The following is a 23357-nucleotide window of genomic DNA, read 5'->3' on the forward strand; positions in this document are numbered from 1 at the left end:
TTTAAAAAAAAAAAAAATCTTGTTTACTTTAAAAGTGTACCATAGTGTACATGAACAAATACACTCTTTTCCAAACAGTGCAGGAGTTGTACTACTACTACTGCTATTCTTGTACTCGAGTACTCTTTAACCTTTTTATTGAATTTTACTTGTCAATAAATTTAAAACCGTTCTCATTGTGAGTGTACCTAATGAAAGTATCTGAACACGCAGGCAGAAAGCCTGACGGATTGCGGGGCTGTCACGTGTCCTTGGCACTGTGAACATAAAGTTAAACTTGCGAGGTCACGTTTGACGAGAGATATATGGAGATATATGGAGCTTGTTCTGTTCGTTGTATTACATAACCCTGACCCTTCCTCTGCTGCACCTCGCCTGCTATTTACTGAGCCAGATTAGATATGCACGGGCGAGTCTAAATTAAAAAACACTAAGTCTAAATTAAAAAACACCCATACAATAAATAAAATTAAGTGGGGTTTTTTCTTTTTCTTTCTTTCTTTCTTTCTTTCTTTCTTTTTTTTACATCATTCATTTTTAAGCTGAATCACGTCTTCAAAAAACACAGACACTCAACTTCTCCAAAAAATAACATGACGAGGCTAAACTGGCCTTCACAGTTCAAACCCCACCCCCTGACACCCCCCTGCTTCCAGGACGGAGTTGGTTTGATCCTGCATGGCGTAAAGTTTCCTTCCGCGTCGAGCACGCCAAGAGTCTGCCGTAAATCCAGGAAAAGAAGAAGAGAGCTGTGCGAGAGGCTTGCACAAAGAGGAGAGAGGCAGTTAAGGTAAGATGCTGAGAAAACTTGCCTTTTATTTGGTTTACGTCGACTAGCGCTCTGTGGCAGTGTGCGGAGACTCAAACCTAAGCGATATCGGACTTACACCATCACTAGAAACCTGTAAGACAGAGCCAATATTACGCTTTTACATCAGATATTAGCTGTAGACTACAGCCGACTACAGTGTTACGCAAACTGAGGTCAACTTGTATAATCTTTAAGCCACGAACAATTTAAAGTAGAATCTGATCATCTTTAAACGTGCAATTTATAAAACTATTGCGTGTCTGCGTTCACCGGTATTTTCTGTAATGTGTTTACAGCCACCTTTGTCACTCTCCAGAACATAGTCAGAGCCCGGTTCCGCTGGCTACTATTTCTATCGTTATTTATTAATTTGTAATGTGTAAAATGGGATTAAGTCTGCTATAACGGAGCTAACTGACACTCATAACTAGTATAACCGGTGTGTAGCGTGACATTACGTGTGGTACTACACACACACACACACTCGTGGGTCAATCTGGACTGTCCCACAGCCCTTAACGCTTTCGTGACTGAAACGCATATTTATTTTAGGTGAAAGAGCTGGACCGTAGTGATGTCCACATTGAACTGCTTCGCTTTTATCAGATTTCTGGTGTTGTTGGACATTTTTGCCCCAAATTAACAACTCACTTTATGTGGTTGTACTTTTAAACAACCACATAAATCATCTAAGTCAATGATCTTTTAGGGCACATGTGTTTGATATGGGTGAGGATATAGGAAAATATAAAGCGTTATTCATATAGTTTTACCCAAGGTTTTCTTTTATGACTACATTACAGGTATCTCTGAAGGAGTCACATGCAGGTCATTAGAAAGTTACTGTGTAAAAAGATCACCTATGATGACGCAATAAATGAACTGGCTCCTTGTGAGTTGTAGATGTCTTCTTTCTGTCACAGGAAAGTAAAGCTAACAATAAATACCAAGATTAGGTCGTCATTCTTTTATAAAAACTGATTTGTCAAATAAAAGGTCCAGGGGTCCAGAATCGGCCCCGCAAATCTCCAATCTGGCCCACTAGTGTGAAGGAGGACACAAAATGTGGAGGTTCGGTTTTTTAACTTTTCCGTTTTCAGTCCTTCCTACTATCTGCTTTTCACAGTAGATCCACAGTTACAAACTTGAGATTTAGAAAAACCTTGTTTGATAATAAAACATTCTGAGAGATTAGCTACAGAACTTTTTCTGTTAATTTTATTTATGTATTGTGAATTGAGCCCAAAGAGACAGATATTTTTGTTTGTTTTTTACAGCAGTATTTCTTTATCACGTAGAAAAACTGATATGTACTGTTGAACTTTTCCTATATGAGGGATTAAACTTCTTTACACTGACAGAAAGGGGATTTTCACAGGTCCGGCTGATTTGAAGTCGCTGTATGTAGCCCATGATGTAAAATTAGTTTGACATCCCTGGTTTTAAAATTACTTTTTGTCTGGCTTTTTACCAGGTTGAAGGTTAATACATGGTTTCAGGGTAAGTGCTTGGCACCGGTTTGTGTTGTAACTTGAGGGTAAGAGTGTTGGGTCAGCATATGTGGCCCTTCCCCTTACACACTGAGTGGAGTGGGCAGCAGCCACTTTTTGGGAATAAAGGTAAAGCTTTTAGACTAAATATGAGAATAGGTTCATCCAAATGTGTAACTTCATTTTCCACATTGCGCTTACTCAGCAGTTGTAGAAATGAGCAAGGAACAAGTAAGCGTGGATGTTTAGAGATTTTATGAGTTATTAGTCATATTTGGTGAATTGTCACTGTTTTCTCGTGTCTTTAGCCTGAAGCAAATTGGCATGAGTTTTCTATGCGGCTCCATTATGTAGGGATTTACACACCTAACAAGTGAAAGAGCATAAGTTTAAGCTGGGGAGGAGACATAAATTTCTCCTGGCTTGCATCAGGAAGGGAAGCTGGAGTTAAAGTAAAAAAAAGTAGCTACCTGCCGTTGCAACACTTTGTCACTAAGTGCGCAGCTGAAAGTAGCTTTTTAGGTAACCGTTTTCTTTGTGATAAATCGACCTTTATGTAACTCACTGTGACGTTGAGAGAAGGCGTGGGTTTTGCTCTCAGGTTGAGTTCTCTGATCCTCCCAGGAAGTCACTATGTTGTTGGAGGGGTGCCTCTGGGGTGTTTAACTTGGATACTGCTTGTGGAGTTTGTTTTTTCTGTATAGTCTCAGTGACATTTGGCTTCTGATAACGCTACCTGTTTGAATAACTTGTTCACTAAAAGGGTTTGAAAGAGTTTATTTAAAATAAGACCTTTAGCTAGTTCTACTTAAACAATCAAAGATTTATATATTTTTATATCATGGAAAACATCCATATATGTGGATTGTTTATATTTTCAAGTGTTTTTAAAGGGTGTGGATCATTTGGAGCATTTTATCTTCATTAGTCTTTGATGAATTTTCATCAGTGTTTGATTAATTTATCTATGTAATTGATGTTTTCATCTCACTGGAAGTTTCCTAACTTCACATGAACTTATCTGAGATTAAATTAGATGCAATCACACTACAATACTTTAAAGATTTGTAAAAAATCCTTTTTAGGAATTGGTTGATAATGTTTTTTATTATGTTGGGCTGTCATGTGACTTTTATCACCGTGACTCCTGTACACACTGTGATAGGGCTGAGCTACCTATGAAATAGTTTGCTTAATAAACCAGTGACTTGGTGTAGTTAAGTGTGCATGGTAGCACTGAGTGAATGTCTGCAGGGCTAGTTGTTCATTAGCCTTCTTAGAGGATCAAAGAAGCGTAGTGTCATTGTTTTCGGTCTGTGAACCAAACTGAAACCTGAACGCTCAGAGCATTGGGTCCTCTCGACCTCGGTATGAAAAGAGCCGGTGCTGTTGCTGCACGACAAGAAATTCCTCATGCACCGAAGGCGGTGGTTTACAGTGCCACAGTATCCTGAGCCAAATGCAAATCGTAGTTGTCTACTATTGTGTGAACACAAGGTGTCATTGTGTGCTATAATGCATAGCAGGTTGCTTACATATGTTAGCAAGGGTGTTGTCTGTGTGCATTAGCCTTCATAAGCGTTGTTTATTTGGAGTTTAACATGCAGCCTGTTTTAAAATGTGACTTTCACAGATCGATAGCAGCATCTTCATGTCAGTGACATGTTCACTGTAAACCATGGGCCTGGGGCAATTGTGGCGATTGTGGCTCAAGAGTTAGGAGTTCGCCTTGTAATCGGAAGGTTGCCGGTTCGAGCCCCAGCTTGGACAGTCTCGGTCGTTGTGTTCTTGGGCAAGACACTTCACCCGTTGCCTACTGGTGGTGGTCAGAGGGCCCGGTGGCGCCAGTGTCCGGCAGCCTCGCCTCTGTCAGTGCGCCCCAGGGTGGCTGTGGCTACAATGTAGCTGCCATCACCAGTGTGTGAATGTGTGTGTGAATGGGTGGATGACTGGTTATGTAAAGCGCTTTGGGGTCCTTAGGGACTAGTAAAGCGCTATATAAATACAGGCCATTTACCATTTGCCTGTAGTTAATGGGCTGTTTTGGATCTAAAACTGTGAAATCTGTGGTGTGTTGAACAGTAACTGAATGATGTCCCACCCCAAATGCATAAAAAAAAAATTTATGACCAGGAAAAAATAGTCAATTATTTGTTTTTTTATGTTTTTTTTTTTTTCTCACTTTAGCTGTGTTCTGTGTTTCCTCACGCAGAGGACCCACATGCCAGACATGGACCCCGAGACCACCCACACCGAGCCCGCAGTGGATGAAGAGGCATCTCTCTTCAGCACCATGGACCTCTTGCTGTTCTCCGTCATTGTCGGCTTTGTAGTTTACTGGTTCATGTCCCGTAAGAAGCCTGAGCCCATTCCCGAATTCAAAAAGCTCGACACACCGTGAGTATCCTTCAGCTTTCAGGTTCCATCTGGGACGCGAACACATGACATGAGGTTAATGAGTTGAAGCTCATAAACGGGAGTAGTCGGGGTACTTTAGTAGATCTGCTCAATAGCTTATTTTTATCTTCAGTCACAGTTTTAAATTGTTGTAGAGGTAATGGTGCTGTATTGTAAATTATCTTCACGCGTAGATGCACATTTAAACTGTACAGCTGGACACTCGTGAGTCAAAGTTTGCTTTCAGAAGCCAAGCTGCGTCATATGTAGGCAGGTCCTCATCAAGAGCTGCTGCTCTTTCTAGCTGCAGTTGCATTTATGTATCCAGGGACTGGGTCTGATGCTGTTTGCTGAATGAGCTCATTAACGAGGACATTTACTGGGACACACAGATGATTTGTGCTGGTGGATAAACCTTTGGTCTTTAAACTAATCATGTGTCTTGTGTTGGCAGACTTCAGCTTCTTATCACCTTAACCTGGCAAAAAATGTGTTGGACTATATTGCATAAGTTATCTGTGTTATATGCCATCTGTTTTTTGTTTTGTTTTTTTAATCTTTATCTAGTAACTTATTGTTTTTTAGACCTAATTCTAAACATTTAAAGATTGATATGAATTTACAAATGCACAGTGAAAATGAAGATTAAACATAGGCTTCTTTTTTATTACATCTCTTCAGGTATATTTTAAGTGGGTATGATACTGACCCAGAAAGCTTGATTGGTTGTCAATTACAATGGGTCGATACACGATCCATTCACTGACTCTCAGTTTGATCCAAATAAGGCCTGGTCAATTAAGGTAGAATGAAGCCAGTTATCAGATCACTAAGTTAACCCAGGGTTACTTTTACACATTCACATGACCGGGGTGGTGTTGTACCAAGTAATCACTTTTAAGGGGTGTTTCACATATGACTCATTTTCTGCAGAAAACGATCCCTATGAGCGCCACCTGCTCCAGAGATGTTAATAGATGGTGATTAAAAATCTATAAAGAGTATAAAAAAAACTGCAACACTGTTGTAAAAAGAACAAGAGATGAATTGCTAGTGTACAGAGCAATAAAATAAGCATTTTAATTCTGTTTAATTATTTTATGGCAGAGTGCGTTGTCTGTGCTGCTTTTGATTTCTAAGGTGACGGCTGCACATTAGATGTCTCAAACTTTAAACTGCATACATTTAAACGTTGAAGCTTACTGTCCCATCTTAAAAGTGAAAAAAAAAATCTTTTAACTTTGCTTAAGAAAAAAATCCTGATTGAGGTTGTTATAATTCATGCATGAAAGGGCTAACAGATATTTTAAATAAAAGAATAAGTGAAAACGTGGTGCTTCCAGATGATTATAAACCGAAACTTAGGACATAACCTCCTGACAGTTTTAGTTTTATTCTCTTAATTGCAGACTCGCTGCTGTTTTTAAGGGCTTGGAAGTAAATATATCAAATGGGCTTACTCTACATACAAATTTGACATGTCAGCAAGTACAGTTTGGATGTCCTGTTGTAGGATCATATACTTATAGTAAAATAAAATGATCAAATGTTTGCTGCCAACAGAAAAAACACAAACCTTAGATGCAGCTGAAAAACTTGACACGTTCTCTTCGCAGGCTTCTGAGGGGTCTTCTACGAATAGTGACTCTGTTTTCTAGAGAATTGATTGGTCTGCAGGTGGGATTTTCATACCTGTTGCTCTCTAATCTGCAACATAATCTACTCCAGAGCGGGAGGGCTCTATAGCGATATACTCTGCTAAGAAGGGAACCACCTTCCTAGTACAGGAAACCCAGGATTAAGTCTGGATAAGCTATTATCCTGGTTTGTAGTTCAGGTGTCTGATGTTTCCTCTCACAGGATGATTTCCAGCCACTTCCTCACATACTTTAACCCTGATATTAGCTGTGTACTCGGTATCTGCACATAGAGAGAGAGAGAAATTTATATTTAAAAAATCGATTCAGGATTTTAATGAATCGATTTTAATCGATGAATCGATTATAAAAACCCACCCCTAGAAAAAATGTATTGTAGAGCAGCTGAGGACTCTCTAGTAAATGTTTCACTACTCGTGACCTTTGTTTTCTCTCACCCTCTCCTTTCACACAGTTTCTGTCCTCCCATAAACTCACCCAGCCGTTCTGTCTGGCTCCTCTTCCTCTCTTCTGAGCCCTCCCTCCCCACCCCACTCTGTTCACTCCAGGTACAAGCCTGTGCAGACCACAAGTGGGCGTTCCTCTCAAGTTACATCCAGTTGAGTTAGGGTCACAGTTAAAGCGATTCCATCCGACCACAGCTGTTGGGGAAGGCTCATTCATTTTCTGTAGAGACTACTCGCTCTGCTCTCCCCCATGATGGCGTAATGGAGGCTTGGACTTGCCTTGCACTGGCCACATTTTTTTTTTTTTTAATTATTATTTTTTTGTCCACTTCCAGGCATAAGCTTTATTTTTCTTTACTTTATTTTTTGGTGAAGGGGAAAAAAATAAGAAAATGAAGCAAAAGGAAATCCTGACCATTTGTGTGAAAGCAGGAATTTGGTTGGAAAGGAGGTAATGACCCCTGGAGAACATGTTTTTGTTGAGGGCGGGCCTAACACCCTCAAAGCTGGTCTCTCCTCCCCTTAAAGGGGCAGCGATTGCTTAACTGCTATGAAGGGGGCGTAGTTTTGTCTCTTTCCTGTGCTTTTGTTTTTGGCCCTGAACCCATTTTGAAAGTTCCCTGGAGAACGAACTAGGCAGGCGCGCCAAGTTCCCTTTTGTGAGCCCTCTCCAAAGGTGGAAAGTTGAGGCTGAAGACAAGCAATCCATTCTTTGTCCAGTTAGTTTTTGTTTTTTTTCTTTCTTTTAAATCATCCCCACCGCTGCTTCTTACCCTCCCCTCGTCGTGGGTGCGTGTTTGTGTGTGGGTGCGCTCTGAGCTTGTTCCACCATTGGAGGGCCATGTCACAAATGAAATCCTATTATGATAAATGAGGTTGCCATGGAAATGACATCCCCCCCCTTCCTCTCTCCTCCTGTTAGGTGGGGGTAGGGGATACTTCAGGGGAAAAGCATACCATTCATTGCCCCCCCCCTCCTCCTTCTCTTTTCTCCTTTAGTGGTCCACTGAAGAGTTGCTCTGATAACCAGCCAAATTCTCAGATTGGACTTTTTTGCTCAGAACACCTCTGAGGCTGGAGAGGAAGAGGGGCGGGGATGAGCAGGAAGGCATTTTCAGCCCGAGATCGCTTCAGTGTGTTTGTGTGCGAGTCAAACGTGTGGGTCTGCAGCTCGGCTGGATTTTATGGGAAAGTCAGTTTCCCACCATTGTGTTCTCAGCGGTTGCCAGACACTCTAAGGGCTTGTAAGCTGCTGTGCTCGTGCATGTGCGTGTCTGTGGAGTTGTGTAGAGCTGCTGGTTTCACAGAGCAGTACAGGAAGAAGCTGAGTTCAGATTGTGTTTGAAGCGTCTAAGGGGAAGTCGGGCCGCTCTACAAACCTGTAAATATCTCTCTGACTTTTTGGGCTGGTGTTACTTTTCCATCTCGCACCTCTGGACCGTCCTGCCCTTTTTATTTTTTTATTTTTTTTTTATTTTTTTCGAGCGTGGCGGCTCCCGGTGTTACCTAGCCAGCGGTGCTAGTGGCAGTGGTGAGCTACAGGGCTGCATGCCATGGGCTGCGTCTTCTCCCTGCCAGAGGACAGGAGAGATGCTGCTGAGAGGTCAGTGACATGTTTGATTTACTGCTTCAAAGCATGATGCAGTGTGTTTTTAATACTGCTTACTTGAAGGATGATGTAACATTTTTTGTAACATTTGCCACTGGCTGCCTGCTGATTAAGCTGATAGCACAGACCACATTTGGAAGTAATTTGTAAGCACTGAGTAGTAGCTTGTTTTCAGTTAAATCTCTGCACACAAAGCTTAGCTGTCTGTTTCAAGACGTTAAAGCGAGTGCTATAAGAAGCTATACGTTGTTTCTGGAGGTTATGTAAGACGGAGATAATAGCTATTTGACTGCAAGTCCAATTTGATTATTGGCTGCTCTGTTTCTTTTCTTGTTTTCCCTTTACCGCACAGGTCACTTGCACATTTACAGTCTTGTTTGCTTTAGTTCTTTATATCAACTTTGCATACGGCTCGGTTTCCATGTTACTGGCACATTTAAATAGAAAGGAATGGAAATGCATGTCATTTATTGGTTGTGGCGTCATAAGATCAAGATCAGGGGAAAACTTCCTGGATTGGTTCTTTATCTTAATTTCTATTTGTGCAGCTAATTACTGAGCAGCAGGTTGGAGGTTTGTTTTGACACAAGAAATGGTTAAAAAAAAAAAGGCCTGTATTTATATAGCGCTTTACTAGTCCCTAAGGACCCCAAAGCGCTTTACATATCCAGTCATCCACCCATTCACACACACATTCACACACTGGCGATAGCAAGCTACATTGTAGCCACAGCTGCCCTGGGGCGCACTGACAGAGGCGAGGCTGCCGGACACAGGCGCCACCGGGCCCTCTGACCACCACCAGTAGGCAACGGGTGAAGTGTCTCGCCCAAGGACACAACGACCGAGACTGTCCAAGCCAGGGCTCAAACCGGCAACCTTCCGATTACAAGGCGAACTCCCAACTCTTGAGCCACAATCGCCCCGTGGCTCAAGAAGCCAGACTTCCTTGCATTTTATTTTGTTGTCGTCTCAGGCGATAGTTGTCCAGGTTTTTCAAGATTTTTTGGGGGGTTTCGGTCATTTTCAATCCAGTGTCTGTTTCTGACCATTTTCAGAGGAATGTTTTTTGTTTGTAAGCATAATAACACGTGGTAGACATCTTCACAAAGAACCAGTTTTGTTCCCATTTCTTTAGTTGACTCTGCACAAAATGCCAATAACAGTTTGACAGATTCTCAAAGAGCTAAAAATTGGCACATGTGCTCTGCATTGTGTTAAAAATCTGAGAGTACTGGGTAAGTGGGAAAACAAAAGACGTGTGTATAAACAATACCTATCTACACAAGATGTACAGCATCTCTTATGGAGCAAATCCAGCAAAGACCTGACACCGAATCTGAGAGATGTTCACTGAAGAGTGAAAATCGGTGGCAGGTCTTTGGATCAAGTCATCGTCATTGTGTTAAGGAGGAGGTTGAAAGTGATGCAGTGAGTGTCTACGGCCATCCTTAAAATATGGTCGAGGCTCTGAGGCTACGCCTCAGCTGGCTAGTAAGTCCACCACACCTGTTGGTGATTGATCCTGATCGTCTCATTTTATCTGATATCATTTGTGTTTTAGGCTGCAAGGGTGGGGAGATTGATTCATAGTCACAGCCTTTGCTGCGTGTGTATATCTGATGTATTATAATGTAACCGGGCGCTGCATTGACTTTGAACTCCCGTAACCTTGCTGTTTTGCAATTTCACACAGAAATCCTTCCTTTTGGCGGGTGGTTCAGAACTGATAACACGTCCTGCTGAAGCTGTCAGGAAGGGTTTTGCTTCAGTGCAAAGGCTTGTTTTTAATTTTGATCAGCAATTTGGTTCAGAGGAAAAACTTTTTTTTTCTCCTTTAATATATAATTACACGTTCAACGTTAATCCCACACACACTGCAGGGGTTAGGTTCACTGAGGTTGTATTGGGTTTTTTGTGCCCTTTGTTGGGAGTACAGTGTACTTTGGAAACCTGTCTTACGTCATAGAGTTTGTCAAATCAATATGTTGCTGCTCAGCGTTAATGGCTTTGCTGTAGGTCTTGTCCTCCTGAATCATGGAAATCGAACAGTGTGTTCATCTTGCATTAGTATTTATGCTCGTAGTCATGTGTGGCCTGCGTATTCCTTTATCAGTGCAGATGTCCACTCAGGGCTTTGATGCTGAATGAAGCTGTGCTGCCTTTCATTTTGCTGCGTGCTGCTGTTTTTTTTTAAATGTTTCAGTCCATTAGTGACTGACTTGGTGAATATGAACCCAGAGTTTAAATCATCTGCTGTAACACATTATATATTGAGCACTGTGTAATGAATGCATCTTTGGGTCTACAGATGATTGGTCTGAGCAATGCTTGTGTAATTGCCTTCTCACTGATGTAAGGATTGCATCAACTGAGACTGGTGAAGACTTGCGAAACATTTCTTTTTAAACTGTGTCAGCTTACAGTAAATGCATTACTAAGGTAAAAAATGTGTCCTTAAGTAAAACAAAAATCCCCGTCTTTCAAAATAGTCAGTATGAAACAGAAATGAGAAGCCTTTAAGTAATCGAGTGAAGTGACGCTGCACTGAGTGTCATACACACTTAATTCGCCTCAAAGTATTTAAGTGGTTCTGCCACCCTGCGTTGTTGGGTGTTTTACCAACACCTCCACTACCCCAGTATCCACCTGTAGGCTCTAAGTGTATAATCGTTCCCTATTTCCGTAGGTAATATTTGCTCAGTGACGAGCTCAGTCTAGATGCCGGCCGGCCGCGCCTCCCAGAGGCTTTTCTTAAAGGGGGGTTTTTCCTTCCCACGGTTGCCAAATCTCAAAGGGGGTCATGTGATTGTTGGGGTTTTCTGTTTTCTTTGCATTATTGTAGAGTCTTACAATAAAAAGCACTTTGAGGCACCTGTTGTTGTTGTTGTTGTTGTTGTTGTTAAATATGCGATGCAAATACAATTAAATTCAAACTAAATTCAAATTCTGTTGCTGTAATAAGTCATTTTAATACATTATGTTCGACTCATTTGTGATGATAAACCAAATTCTCCTTAGCATGTGGGATCCTATATTTTTAGTTTTGTTTTTGTTTTGTTTTTTCTCCGCCTGTGTTGCGTTGATGTTATTTTTGACTCGGGGCAGGGCAGCATACTTACAGATTCGTTTTCGTGTGTTTGTGTATCATGCTGGACCAATCCTCTTCCGAGAGTCATCCTTTAACCCTTAGATGCACACGTGGGGGTCAAAAATGACCCCATGGGTTGTTTTTCTTCAAAATCTTTAAAATGCAAAGTTGTAATTTATTCATATTCCAGGTATTCCTCATAAAATATGTTTGTAACATGAGGCCATTTGCATTTTTATTTATTTTTTCATTAATTTATAAAAAATGCAGTTTTTGTATCACTACCCCACTCTTCCACAAGTGGGGTCAAAAATGACCCCAAGCACTTTCATTCTTAGCAACTCTGACTGTCCCACTTACACTTCTGATGGATCAGGAATTAATTTTTACACAGTAACATACATGATTTATAGTCAGGGCTGCACATAAGTGGTCCGCAGGTGCGCATTCGCTGTCAAAATAAAAGTATTCCCGGAAATTCAGAGAATATGTGTCTCTTTTGTGGTGGAGGAACACCAAAGTAATTGCTTACGGAGCTTGCTTTTTTGACATCTTTAAGAGTTCTGAACAAATGTCTGTCCTCCTCCAGAACATCTAATGTACACAAACGAGCATCCTAACTTCTTATCTGGTACGCGTCTTTTATTTTGACAGCAAATGCGCACCTGCGGACCATTTATGTGCAGCCCTGTTTATGGTTTCCTGTGCATTTCAAACATTGTCCTTTCTGATTTTTTTATTTATTTTTTTAATATTTAAAGTAACATGGCTGCTATGAGGCCAGCTGTGGACCTTGGCCTACAAATGATCCAGGACGGATGGGATGAAGAGCCCATCGGAGGCACTGACTCAGAATCTGACATCTCAGATATAGAGGACAAAGACTATTGTCCCCCCCACTGAACAAGGCCAGTCAGATACAGAGGAGTCCTCTGATGAGGAAATGAATATTTAGTCTAACAGAATGAGCCCCTCTTACTGCTCTAGCCACAATATTCTGAATTAGTCGGCCAGGGCTTGCACCTGGGTCTAGTACTGTCTCCCCAATAGATGCATGGAAGATGTTAATGTCTGATAACATAATAGAAGAGGTTCTGACATGCACAAACATGGAGGCACGAAGAGTAGCCACAGACAGGGGAAAAGAGCGGAAAAATGTAATCAAACATAAGCTCCTGGCCTTCATTTGATTGACCATCCTTGCAGGAAATGAGACGAACTGGGATGTACCAGTCGGTGTGCTTTTTGGGAGTCCTCTGCATAACCCATTGTACAAGGCCACTATGTCAATTCAAAGATTTAAAGATATTTGCAGTTTCTTGCACTTTGATGACAAGAGGACCAGAGCCTATGGACTGAAAACAAACCACATGGAAGCTTTCTGCTACGTATGGGACCTGTTCCTGGTCAACTGCAGGCAGAAATTCATGCTCGGTGATTGTGTTACAGTAGCTGAACAACTTGTGCCTTTCAGAGAGAAGACCCAGCTTCTGCAGTATATGCCGAGCAAGCATACAAAAGTGATACAAAAACTGCAATTTCTTAAAATTAATGAAAAAATAAATAAAAATGCAAAGGGCCTCATGTCACAATCATGTTTTATGAGGAATACCTCAAATATGAAAATATCACAACTCTTCGTTTTAAAGATTTTGAAGAATAACAACCGAGTTTATAGCAAAATGCATTGTTTCTATTTAGGGTCATTTTTGACTCGTGGAAGAGTGTAGGTACTGGTAGGTTGTGCATCCAGGGGTTAAGGCAGAACATGGCACATCGGAAATCTTTCAATGTGCAAACCTACATTCACCTGTTCAGCTGCTCTTCTGTTTCTTGAACATAACAGTGAGTTCACTTGTGCGCAAGTTTCCAGTTTTGTTTGGGTTTTTTTTTTTTTTTTAAACCATGTCATTAAGAATTGAGGCTGTTCTGAAGTCAAAAACAGGTCTAGCCTAGCTACTGGCAAGGTGTACCTAACAAAGGGGCCACTGACTGTATGAATGTCCTGTCTCCAGCAGGTTTTGCACTCATGTCCCAAACATCCAAAGCTTCTGGCTGCTACACAAATCTTTGTACTCACCTATTAGATGTATGAGGTCATGCTCGTGAATGTTGATTCAGTTCAGGTTTAGAGTACGTGTGCAGCTGATGATTTAACTAAGGCTTAAAAAAAAACAAAAAGTACTTTGACCTCTCCAGCTGTCAGCCATTTGGAGGACAGAAAACTTGCTGTAATTCCTCCATCAGCTTCTTTGCAATGGTTGTTACTGCTAAATGGTCTTCAACCTTTGTAAAAGGATTGTTGTCTCTGCTTATTTGTAATTGTAATATTTCATTATCTCTTCCAGGACACCCACCACAAGAGAGACCAGTTTCATTGAGAAAATGAAGAAAACCGTAAGTAATGCTACTTTATCAGATATATTTTAAAATAACACTGTATAGACGCGTGAGCTCCAGACTTGCAGAGTTAATGTTGTGGTTATTCACCAGCTAATAATTATCTTTATGGGCCCTGCAGAGTAGTTTTGTTGCCTTCTTGCGGAGTGGATGAAGCATACCATAACTGTAATGGTATCCCCGCTGATGTGACCACATTAAGCTCTTGATTTCCAAACAATGTTTAGACTTTTGTGGAACTGTTTTGTAGCCAGAGCTGAGCAAAGGCTGGGGTTTAGCTGATGTGGTTTTTGAAGAGAATAGTTCAGATACCACCGTGGTGGCAGGAAGGATCTTTGGCCACCACTGAGGTTTAACTTTGCCCCCGTTTTTGTCTCAGCAGTCCTGAAGGTGGCAGTTTATTTTATGGCACAGATTTACACATGGGGATGTTCATGCAGAAGTCCTATAGTTCAAACGCAGGTCTAAGGATGCATTTTATGTAGATTTAAATAGATTACATACTTCGTGATGTAATGCATTTACATTATGTAATGTAAATGATGAGTACATATCTTTGTGTGCAGGGAAAGAACATCATTGTGTTCTACGGGTCTCAGACGGGTACAGCAGAGGAATTTGCTAACAGGCTGTCCAAAGACGCTCAGCGTTACGGCATGAAGGGAATGGTTGCTGATCCAGAGGAGTATAGCATGGTAAGTATTGCCAGTGAATGAAATGCACAGCACAGTGAGGATAAATGCAGTTATTCTGCGTTGTTCAAACATGAAATGTTTGATTTTAACGATTTGTAGTGAACCTTCTCTTTCCTAGATAAATAAAACATGTACACACCTCATCACATCAGTTGTTCCAGTCACAGCTGGATGTAATCTCTGCTTATTGAGAATCAGTGTTTGCATCCATTTTAAACTTCAGCGTCTCCGATTCTCTCTCGTTGCAGGGGGAACTGTCCCGTCTGTCTGAGATTACAAACTCACTCGCCATTTTTTGCATGGCCACCTACGGAGAAGGAGACCCAACTGATAATGCACAGGACTTTTATGACTGGCTGCAGGAAAACGATGATGAGGATCTCTCCGGATTAAACTACACTGTGAGTTTTTATGCTCAACTTTGGCGCGTGTAAATTCTGTCAAATTAAAAGCGACTTCAGGAGAACTTCTTTGTTGAAAGTAAAGTTTTAAAAAGTACAACGCAGAGAGTTGCAAAATACGAAGAAGTGAGGTGTGACTCAAGACTTTTGCACATTCCTGTGTTTTGGTTTTCATCAGTAGAAAACCGGTCGGACATCTGCAGTGATCTCACAGTTGCACGGGATTATTTCGAGCGTGTTATTTTTGTGGCACTGAACCAAAGCCGCGTACTGGCCACTCTTCATTGTGTCCCGGTCTGTTTTCAGGTTTTTGGTTTGGGCAACAAGACGTATGAACACTACAATGCAATGGGGAAGTATGTGGACAAAAGGCTGGAGCAGCTGGGAGCAACACGCATCTTTGATCTTGGAATGGGAGATGACGATGGCAAGTAAGTGACTGATGGAGCCTCCGTGCCTAAAAAGAAGTGAGCTCCACATTTTTGGGTGGTGCAGCACTTATTGGGGGTTGAGATAGATTAGACCATTTAAAATGCACATTTGAAGACTTTATCAACCTTTTTAAAATAATAATGCTTTTTTCGGCTCTTAGTTTGGAAGAGGACTTTGTTTCATGGAGAGAGCAGTTCTGGCCGGCTGTCTGCGAGCACTTTGGAGTGGAAGCCTCAGGAGATGAATCAAGGTGAGTTCAGGGACAGTTTGTGCCATGCATCATCATTTCATTATTTCAGACTTTTGATTTTGCAATTGTGCAACAGTTGCCTTGAGACATTTTTACCTTTCTCTCGTCCTGCCTGCTGTTTTTTGTCCTGCTCTAAAAAGAAACTACAAAGACAAAACACAGGATGACTTGCTGTGATTCATTCCATATTGAATTGTTATGTCTCCGCGTGTGCACAGCTTGCAAACTGTAGTTTTTGTCTCTCAGCATTCGGCAGTACGAGCTGAAGGAGCACACTGACATCAACATGAACAAAGTGTACACTGGAGAGATCGGCCGCCTGAAGAGCTTTGAGGTCCAGAAGCCGTGAGTATCGTAGCAGAAACTAATCACTGCAATGGAGACCGATCATTCACTGCTAGCATTTCACCTGCATTTATGACAAACTCCAGACTGGGTACAAGTGACCCTTTCTGCCCTCTAGTGGTTAAAAAACCCCAACCCTAAACTTTTTACTCTCTTAGAAATAAATCTTTTTAATACTTAAGTGCTGCTCTTTTATTCATAGGCCTTTTGACTCCAAAAACCCCTTCCTGGCTCCAGTGACTGTCAACCGCAAACTAAATAAAGCTGGTGACAGACATCTGATGCATTTGGAGTTGGACATCACAGGCTCCAAGATCAGGTGAGGCTGGATGGGATCATTGCTTAGTAAACCTTTATCTCCCTGATTTCATGCAACGATGTGCACAGCCCTGATGTATTTTTAGCTTTATGAATTCAGCTCAATATCTGAAATTTTTTTTTTCTCATTCTCATTTCAGATACGAGTCCGGAGACCACGTTGCAGTTTTTCCCACAAACGACTCTGCGCTGGTGAACAAGCTGGGACAGATACTTGGGGTTGACCTTGATGTGGTTATCTCGCTTAATAACCTTGATGGTATGGCATTGACAGACCCAAAGCACCTTGACCTTACCAGCTCGTCCCTCCCACAGTCTAGTGAAATCTACCCTTGATATTCAAACTTGCTGTATCAGCTCACTTAATGTCTGAGTGACAGGAGTACTGTTATATTATGTAATAGCAGTAATTTAGCGGTAGTATAAATACTTAAGTTAGCTGTTGTTATAAAGGTCAGTTGTGGTGAATAAGACTGCTCGTTATCACTGAAAGTTGAGTAATAAGGCTACAAATGTGAAACGTGCTCATTCAGACCACGTGCAGTTTATTAATACAACAAAAACTGGCCTATAACCACACTTTAAAGCTATTTTACCACTAGTGTGGTAGAAAGATGAACCCATAAATCCACTGAAGATGCCCAGATACATTTTAAATCTTTTTCTGTTAGCTGTTGACCATTAAAGTGTTTTCAGAGTAGTGTCCTTGCTGTTTTCTGTTTCAGAGGAGTCCAACAAGAAGCATCCGTTCCCCTGCCCTACCACCTACCGCACGGCCCTCACTCACTACCTGGATATCACTCACCCTCCTCGCACCAACGTCCTCTACGAGCTGGCGCAGTACGCCTCTGATCCCAAAGACCAGGAGAATATGCGCAAGATGGCCTCCTCCTCACCCGAGGGCAAGGTCAGTAATGGGTGGTAGTTGGTGGTTCGGGGCAGTGGCGGCATACAGCATGTGTGGTTGCCTGCACGTGCCTCCCAGAATCCATTTTGTAATCAAAGATCGTTGCGTTAAGTTCTTGCAGATATAATTATTTATCGACTTCCTTGTGCGGACGCCGGACAAGCGGGAGTCCAGGGACAGACCAAAGGTTTTTCAGTCATGAGGGTCTGAGGCTGAGTTTTAATTGAAGCCTGGTCGGTCGAAGAAAAGAATTAAAGAGCTTGGACCTGACCGTCCAGAGTTAAATATTCAGCAGCAGTCCACGGATCTTGGGAGACGGTATACATGGACGTTCTCCAGCACGCTATATGACAAGCGCAGTTGGTTAACGGGGCGTGGGGTGAGCAGTGCCTTTTGTTTTCCGTGTCTGCTGTGTCAGAGTCCTCGTACTGAAAGGTTTTGGACCACCACAGTTTTACGGGACTTAAAGCACTTAACAGAGAAGTACAAAAGACTCGAGCAGTTGTAGCCACTTGGACAATAGCGTAGTTTGTTTTTTTTCCTGCACTGGTGTGGCTGCAGTCACTCTCAGATTATCAAAGGTTTGCAAATGATTGCTGCCTAATTTATAAATGCAGACAGATTGCCTTCAGTCTGAAAGAGTCTGTCAGCGTAACTCGAGGAAACGTATTGCATGTGATGGCCAATTTGACCCCACTCTTGTTTTGTTTTAAATAATTCACATTTTATTGAATTCTGCATAAAAACGGCAAAACGGAACAAAGCAGTTCAAAGACACTGACAGAGAGGGGTATATAAGGCTGTTTGTATAATAACTTGTTGGGTGGTAATGATTTGCAAGTCGTCTGGTTCAAACGAAGTTATATTTTCACTTGTGAAAGTGTCCCAATCTTCCTTGGCCATCTCATTTTCATGATTAAGCCCTCCCCAACGTCTTCTCACAGACGGCAGTGTTCGTCTTCTGTTCAGTCCGCGTTTTTAGTGTCTGAGTTTGTCACTAGCTAAGAATGCGTTCTCATGCTGATTGTCACATGGCAAAATTCCCCCCAGGTCTAGTGGTGGCGTTAGAGTAGCTGTTATCAAGTTAATGTAACAGAAGCTGGATCACAAAGCTCATATGAATTGTTCTCTGCTTATTTGCAGGCCCTCTACCAGAGCTGGGTGTTGGATGCCAGCAGAAACATCCTCGCCATACTGGAGGATATGCCGTCACTGAGGCCTCCTGTCGACCACTTGTGCGAGCTGTTGCCCCGTCTCCAGGCTCGCTATTACTCCATCGCCTCCTCTTCAAAAGTAAATCCATTTTCTCTGCAGTCAATAGAAGGAGTTAAAGTCATATACTTCTGTTTTAACGTTTATTAAGGAATTGAATAAGCCGTCTGATTTTTAGGAGCGAGCTGTTATTAACTCTTCTCTTTTATGCAGGTTCATCCCAACAGCATCCACATCTGCGCCGTCGTGGTCGAGTACGAGACCAAGACTGGCCGCACCAACAAGGGAGTTGCGACCAATTGGCTGAAAAACAAACTGGTCACGGACAATGGGCACAAGTCCACCGTCCCCATGTACATCCGCAAGTCTCAGTTCCGCCTGCCGTTCAAATCCACCAACCCGGTGATCATGGTCGGCCCTGGGACTGGAATTGCTCCTTTCATGGGCTTCATCCAGGAGAGAGGCTGGCTCAAACAGCAAGGTATTTACGGACTAATGTTGTCTAACCTTGACAAGAAACTGATGAATGAACTAGTTATAGTAAGGAATTTCTATCTATATTAGCATGTTGCGCTATCATCTATCACTAGTGCAAACCTGGAGAGTGTATCCAAGGTTACTTTCTGTCACTATCTATGTACGGATGTCCCCTAAATGCCTCATACGCACGCAGTGAGCTAGGAAGAGGAACATTTTTAATTAACATTTGCTTTGCTCTGTGGCTGTCATCTGATTATAGGAAAAGAGGTTGGAGAGACCGTGCTGTATTTCGGCTGCAGACATAAGAACGAGGACTACATCTACCAGGAGGAGCTCGAAGGCTCAGAGAAGAACGGAGTCTTAACAAAGCTGAATGTTGCCTTCTCAAGAGACCAGGACCATAAGGTACAGCTGCCTACGAGACTCGGAGTGGTGCATTATATCAGATTTCCTCTGTTGACAATGTCTTGTTACATCAAAGTCGGGAAATGTACCTGGATTGTCTGTTAGTAGTTGATGTGAACTGCTTCTTTGGTAAAATGAAAAATTAAGATAGCAGAAAAACATTTGATTTATCAGTTTAATCGGGATCCCCGTTAGCATCAGTCTCAGTACCCTAGTGTACCCACGCGACACGTGACATGGCATCAGATCGGCGAGCACAATGGCTCCATTACACACAAGCCAACATCCACAACACATTAACATAATACTAGCTGCTTCTAAATATACAGATGTCACTTACTTTCATGGAGAGAACATAAAACTATAACAGGACACAGAAAGAAGCGTTACACATTGATACAGTACAGTAATGATTTTTGTGAACGTTTCCTCTCTTCCAGTGTAATGTCCCTTTCGCCATATCCAATTTACAAACGTATACAAACAGGATTCTAGACTTGAGTACCTTCCCGATTAAACTCATCACAGCACAATCTTACTCGGATCAGCCCAGATTACCAAGAAAATTGTTTACATTCAGTTCTGTCTGGTTGTTTAGCTGTTTGTAGATAAATACACTGTTTTCTGTGCAGGTTTTTGACGCGCACATATAAACATTGTTTTTCTGTTTTTTCAAAATAAAGGTGTACGTGCAGCATCTGCTGACCAAAAATAAGGAGCATGTCTGGAAGTTGATTCACACGGACAACGCTCATATCTACATCTGCGGGTAATTACCAGATTTCAGTTGTTACGTGTGTGTGAGAGAGAGCGAGTGTGATATTAAAGTATACAGAAGATGCCACTGTGGTTGGGCTCATCTCTGATGGACATGAGATGGCGTAGAGGGCGGCGGTGGAGAACTGTCTTGCTGGTGCTCAGAAAATAACCTAATGCTGAACGTCCTTAAAACCGAAGCGACAGGTGGAATCTGTGTCCACCTTTAGGTTTCTGGGCACTCACATCTCTGCTGATCTCACCTGGATCCACAACACAAACTCCCTGGTTAAAAAGCCCCAGCAGCAGTTGCACTTCCTCAGTGTCCAGAGAATAAGCTGACCTTCTACTGCTCAGAACAGAAAGGCTGTGCAGAGGGTAATTAAACCTGCCCTCAGCCAACTCTGGTGGCCATCACCAAATCCTCAGAAAAACCATGGCCATCACAGGTGACCCCGCCCACCACCTGATTGACCTGCTGCCTTCAGGTCAATCAGGTCCCAAACCTTCAGCTTTTTCCCCTGGGCCATTCAGACTGTTAACAAACACTATGTTAGCTCATTAGGTGAACTTTCACACTGTGGAGCCAGTCAGGAAGTCTGCACTACATGGAAGTGATGCAAGCCTGGATTCTCTTTAGCAATGTGGCGCCTCCTAGTGAAATAGTTGTGAAAGTACAGTAAAGAACTTCTGTCTTATTTGTCTTATATGCATTGCTCACTGTCATTTCTTTCCTGTTATAGAGATGCAAGAAACATGGCTAAAGACGTGCAGACGGCTTTCTACGAGATTGCGGAGCAGGTGGGAGGCATGACGCGCACCCAGGCTGTAGATTACGTGAAGAAACTGATGACCAAGGGACGCTACTCACAGGATGTCTGGAGTTAAAGAGCCTCAAACCTGGCCTCACTTTGTGCACATACAGTAGTAGTTTTAACGTTTTTTATCGTCTGCCTTGGTCTAGACTGACTTAAAGAAACAAATGAATCAATTTTAAACCTTGTGTTCGTACTCAACCTGGTTCACCTTGACAGCGACAGCTAACTGAAGAAAATGAGGCGAACTCTACCTCAGTAGATCTTACTAAACCAATAGAGCCACCTCCTTACTTTTGTTTGTGGAAAGACAGCTTATGTTTTTTGAGATCCTCACACGATCCTAATTGTTTCAGCCCTGTGCTTTCCAGGGAGTGTAAAGAGCCTCCTATTTATAAATGAACGAATTGGTCTAGAATCCCACCCGCTCTAAATTCTTAAATCATGAGTATTAGATGCACAAGAGTGTCATTTGATTTTGTTTAAATGTTTTTTTTATTTTTATTAGCCTCAGATTTAAGGTGTCACACCACAGCAGTTTTGTGTGTGCGTGTTGCAGTGCAAACACTCAGAGTAGGCTGAGACATGAATGGACGCTGACTTTTCTCTCTGAGCTGATTCAGTAGCCGTTTCCTAGCAACAATAAATATCTAAAATGTTTTTAAAGTTTTTATTTGGTGTAACAAACTGGCATCGCAGGTACAATTGTGTGTTTACCTTTGTGTTTTGACAAGGGGGTTAGCCTTTTATGCAGACGTTGCTGTTCATTTGAAAGAAGAATGGTAACATTTCGAGAGGCACCGAAAAAAAGGAGACGATCATATATAAAAACCATGAGATTATGTGCTTTTCTTTTCTTTTACATAGAGAAAATAAATATTTTTAACCAGTGATATTTTAAAGCATTTTGTATGTTAGAGCCTGCCTCCCATGGGACTGTTGTTTTCTGCGATATTCACCTAAAAGCAGAGGATTGTGGGTTCATTGGGTGGCATTGGCAACTCTAACACGATAACCACCTCTGTTTGACTTTCTTATACTCTTCTGCGCCTCTCCCCCTTTTTGTCTGACCACACCTGCGCCGCTGCACGCAGAAGGTGGCCAGACGTATCCGAACATTAAGCGTGTTCTCCCGTTTCAGTCCGTCAGAGCTCGTCACGCAGGTGTGGGGGAGTTTGAGGTCAGTCAGGCAGTGGAAGTGCAGTGCCTTTTTTCTTTTTCTTTATTTGTGATGCCTTATGTATGGAGTTGGCAGTAAAGTCGGGATACTTCATTGTATGTTTATTCCTTCTTTCTTGCTTATATTTTGATAGAAAGAAAAGTTCATTTGAGACACTTTACCCAGTGCTGTCACTTTTATCATTCCTCTTTACAATGTAATCATTTGATTATATGGAGGCTTGCTTTTTTTAATTAATAAAAAGACTGAATAATTTTTGAAGTTTTGTTTTTCTTTCTCTCTCTTTTTTTTTTTTTTCTTTTCAGGGGGGGTCATTAGAGGTATGTAAGGATTCCTGAAGCGCTTTGCACACCTTTTAGCAGGTGTGATTCACTCTGTTTAAACCAAATTCAGGTAGGGCTGTGCGATATGACCAAAATCTCATATCCCGATATAAGAATTCTATCATCCTGATAACGATATAGATCACAAAAATGTAACATTTTCTGTGAATCTCGGGCAGCTCGTCTTGCGGGAAGTGTTTCCAGCTGCACGTCATGTAGCTGGAGTCGAGTGTTTTAACCATTGACTGTTCTACAGTCAATGGCATAATACAAAGTGATGGCGAAACCTAAAAGACGGTGTCATGTCTGCTCCCTGAAGCAATCTCATAACAGTTTCAATCTATTTCAAGCCAGTTAGCACATTTCTGTTATGAAGTTTAATAATTTTTTGGCAGTAAACTTTTAAATCCTTTTATTATGAATATCACATTTTCAGATTTTCAAGAGAGACCAGACCAATAGGGCAGCAGAAATCACAAAAATAAATAAATAAATAAGAGTTTTATAAAGATTAAAACAGTAAAAAAAAAAAAGAGAGAGACTGGAATGATTATGATGTATAACACAGAATATGTACAATAACAGAGTTATAAACACACCTAGAAAACACGTGATACTTTTTATTTCATCTATAACCTCTGTGCAAATTTTGTTGACTGCAAAGTGTTTATGAATATGTTTTTAAAAGCTGGTTATCTGACTGTCAGTTAATAGCAATTAAAAAGAAATTTTTATTATTCCTAAATGGAAAAAGTCCATTATGAATTTTTGTTATGAATTTCATTTATCAATCCACCTCCTCACTGCTCTTTCCCGGTGCAGCAGCCAGAGCTGGATCAAGCAGCCAGATGGCTTCTGGAGGAAGACTAACTGCAACAAAGGGTCTCTGGGAGGCTGCTCAGGCACAGCAGCTGAAAAATCAAAGATGAAATAAAA

At 41.7% G+C, this 23357-nt stretch overlaps 2 protein-coding genes across 2 annotated transcripts in view; both read left to right on the top strand.

Annotated features, from left to right (window-relative positions):
• Positions 1-23357, top strand: part of clpb (ClpB family mitochondrial disaggregase) — a 520737-nt gene that overhangs the window by 78021 nt on the left and 419359 nt on the right. The gene's annotated exons all lie outside the window — the stretch shown is intronic.
• On the top strand, positions 679-22359 carry porb (P450 (cytochrome) oxidoreductase b). The gene is made up of 16 exons (XM_005746919.1): positions 679-790; positions 4514-4698; positions 13851-13899; positions 14469-14597; positions 14846-14998; positions 15305-15429; positions 15591-15680; positions 15927-16025; positions 16228-16344; positions 16484-16602; positions 17069-17250; positions 18394-18543; positions 18676-18943; positions 19202-19347; positions 20031-20116; positions 20847-22359. Exons 2-16 carry the CDS (start codon positions 4523-4525, stop codon positions 20989-20991), a joined length of 2034 nt encoding a protein of 677 aa, XP_005746976.1. The 5' UTR covers positions 679-790; positions 4514-4522; the 3' UTR covers positions 20992-22359.

The sequence above is a fragment of the Pundamilia nyererei genome, unplaced genomic scaffold, assembly GCF_000239375.1.
Source record: "Pundamilia nyererei isolate P.nyererei 1_Seehausen unplaced genomic scaffold, PunNye1.0 scaffold00185, whole genome shotgun sequence".
NCBI lineage: Eukaryota > Metazoa > Chordata > Actinopteri > Cichliformes > Cichlidae > Pundamilia > Pundamilia nyererei.

Excerpts from the sequence above, each read along its gene's own strand:
- porb (XM_005746919.1), top strand. The coding sequence starts at position 4,523 with ATGCCAGACATGGACCCCGAGACCACCCACACCGAGCCCGCAGTGGAT. Across the intron at positions 13,900-14,468 it reads TTGAGAAAATGAAGAAAACC|GGAAAGAACATCATTGTGTT; the intron begins GTAAGTAATGCT and ends CTTTGTGTGCAG. Across the intron at positions 19,348-20,030 it reads CAAGAGACCAGGACCATAAG|GTGTACGTGCAGCATCTGCT; the intron begins GTACAGCTGCCT and ends TTCAAAATAAAG.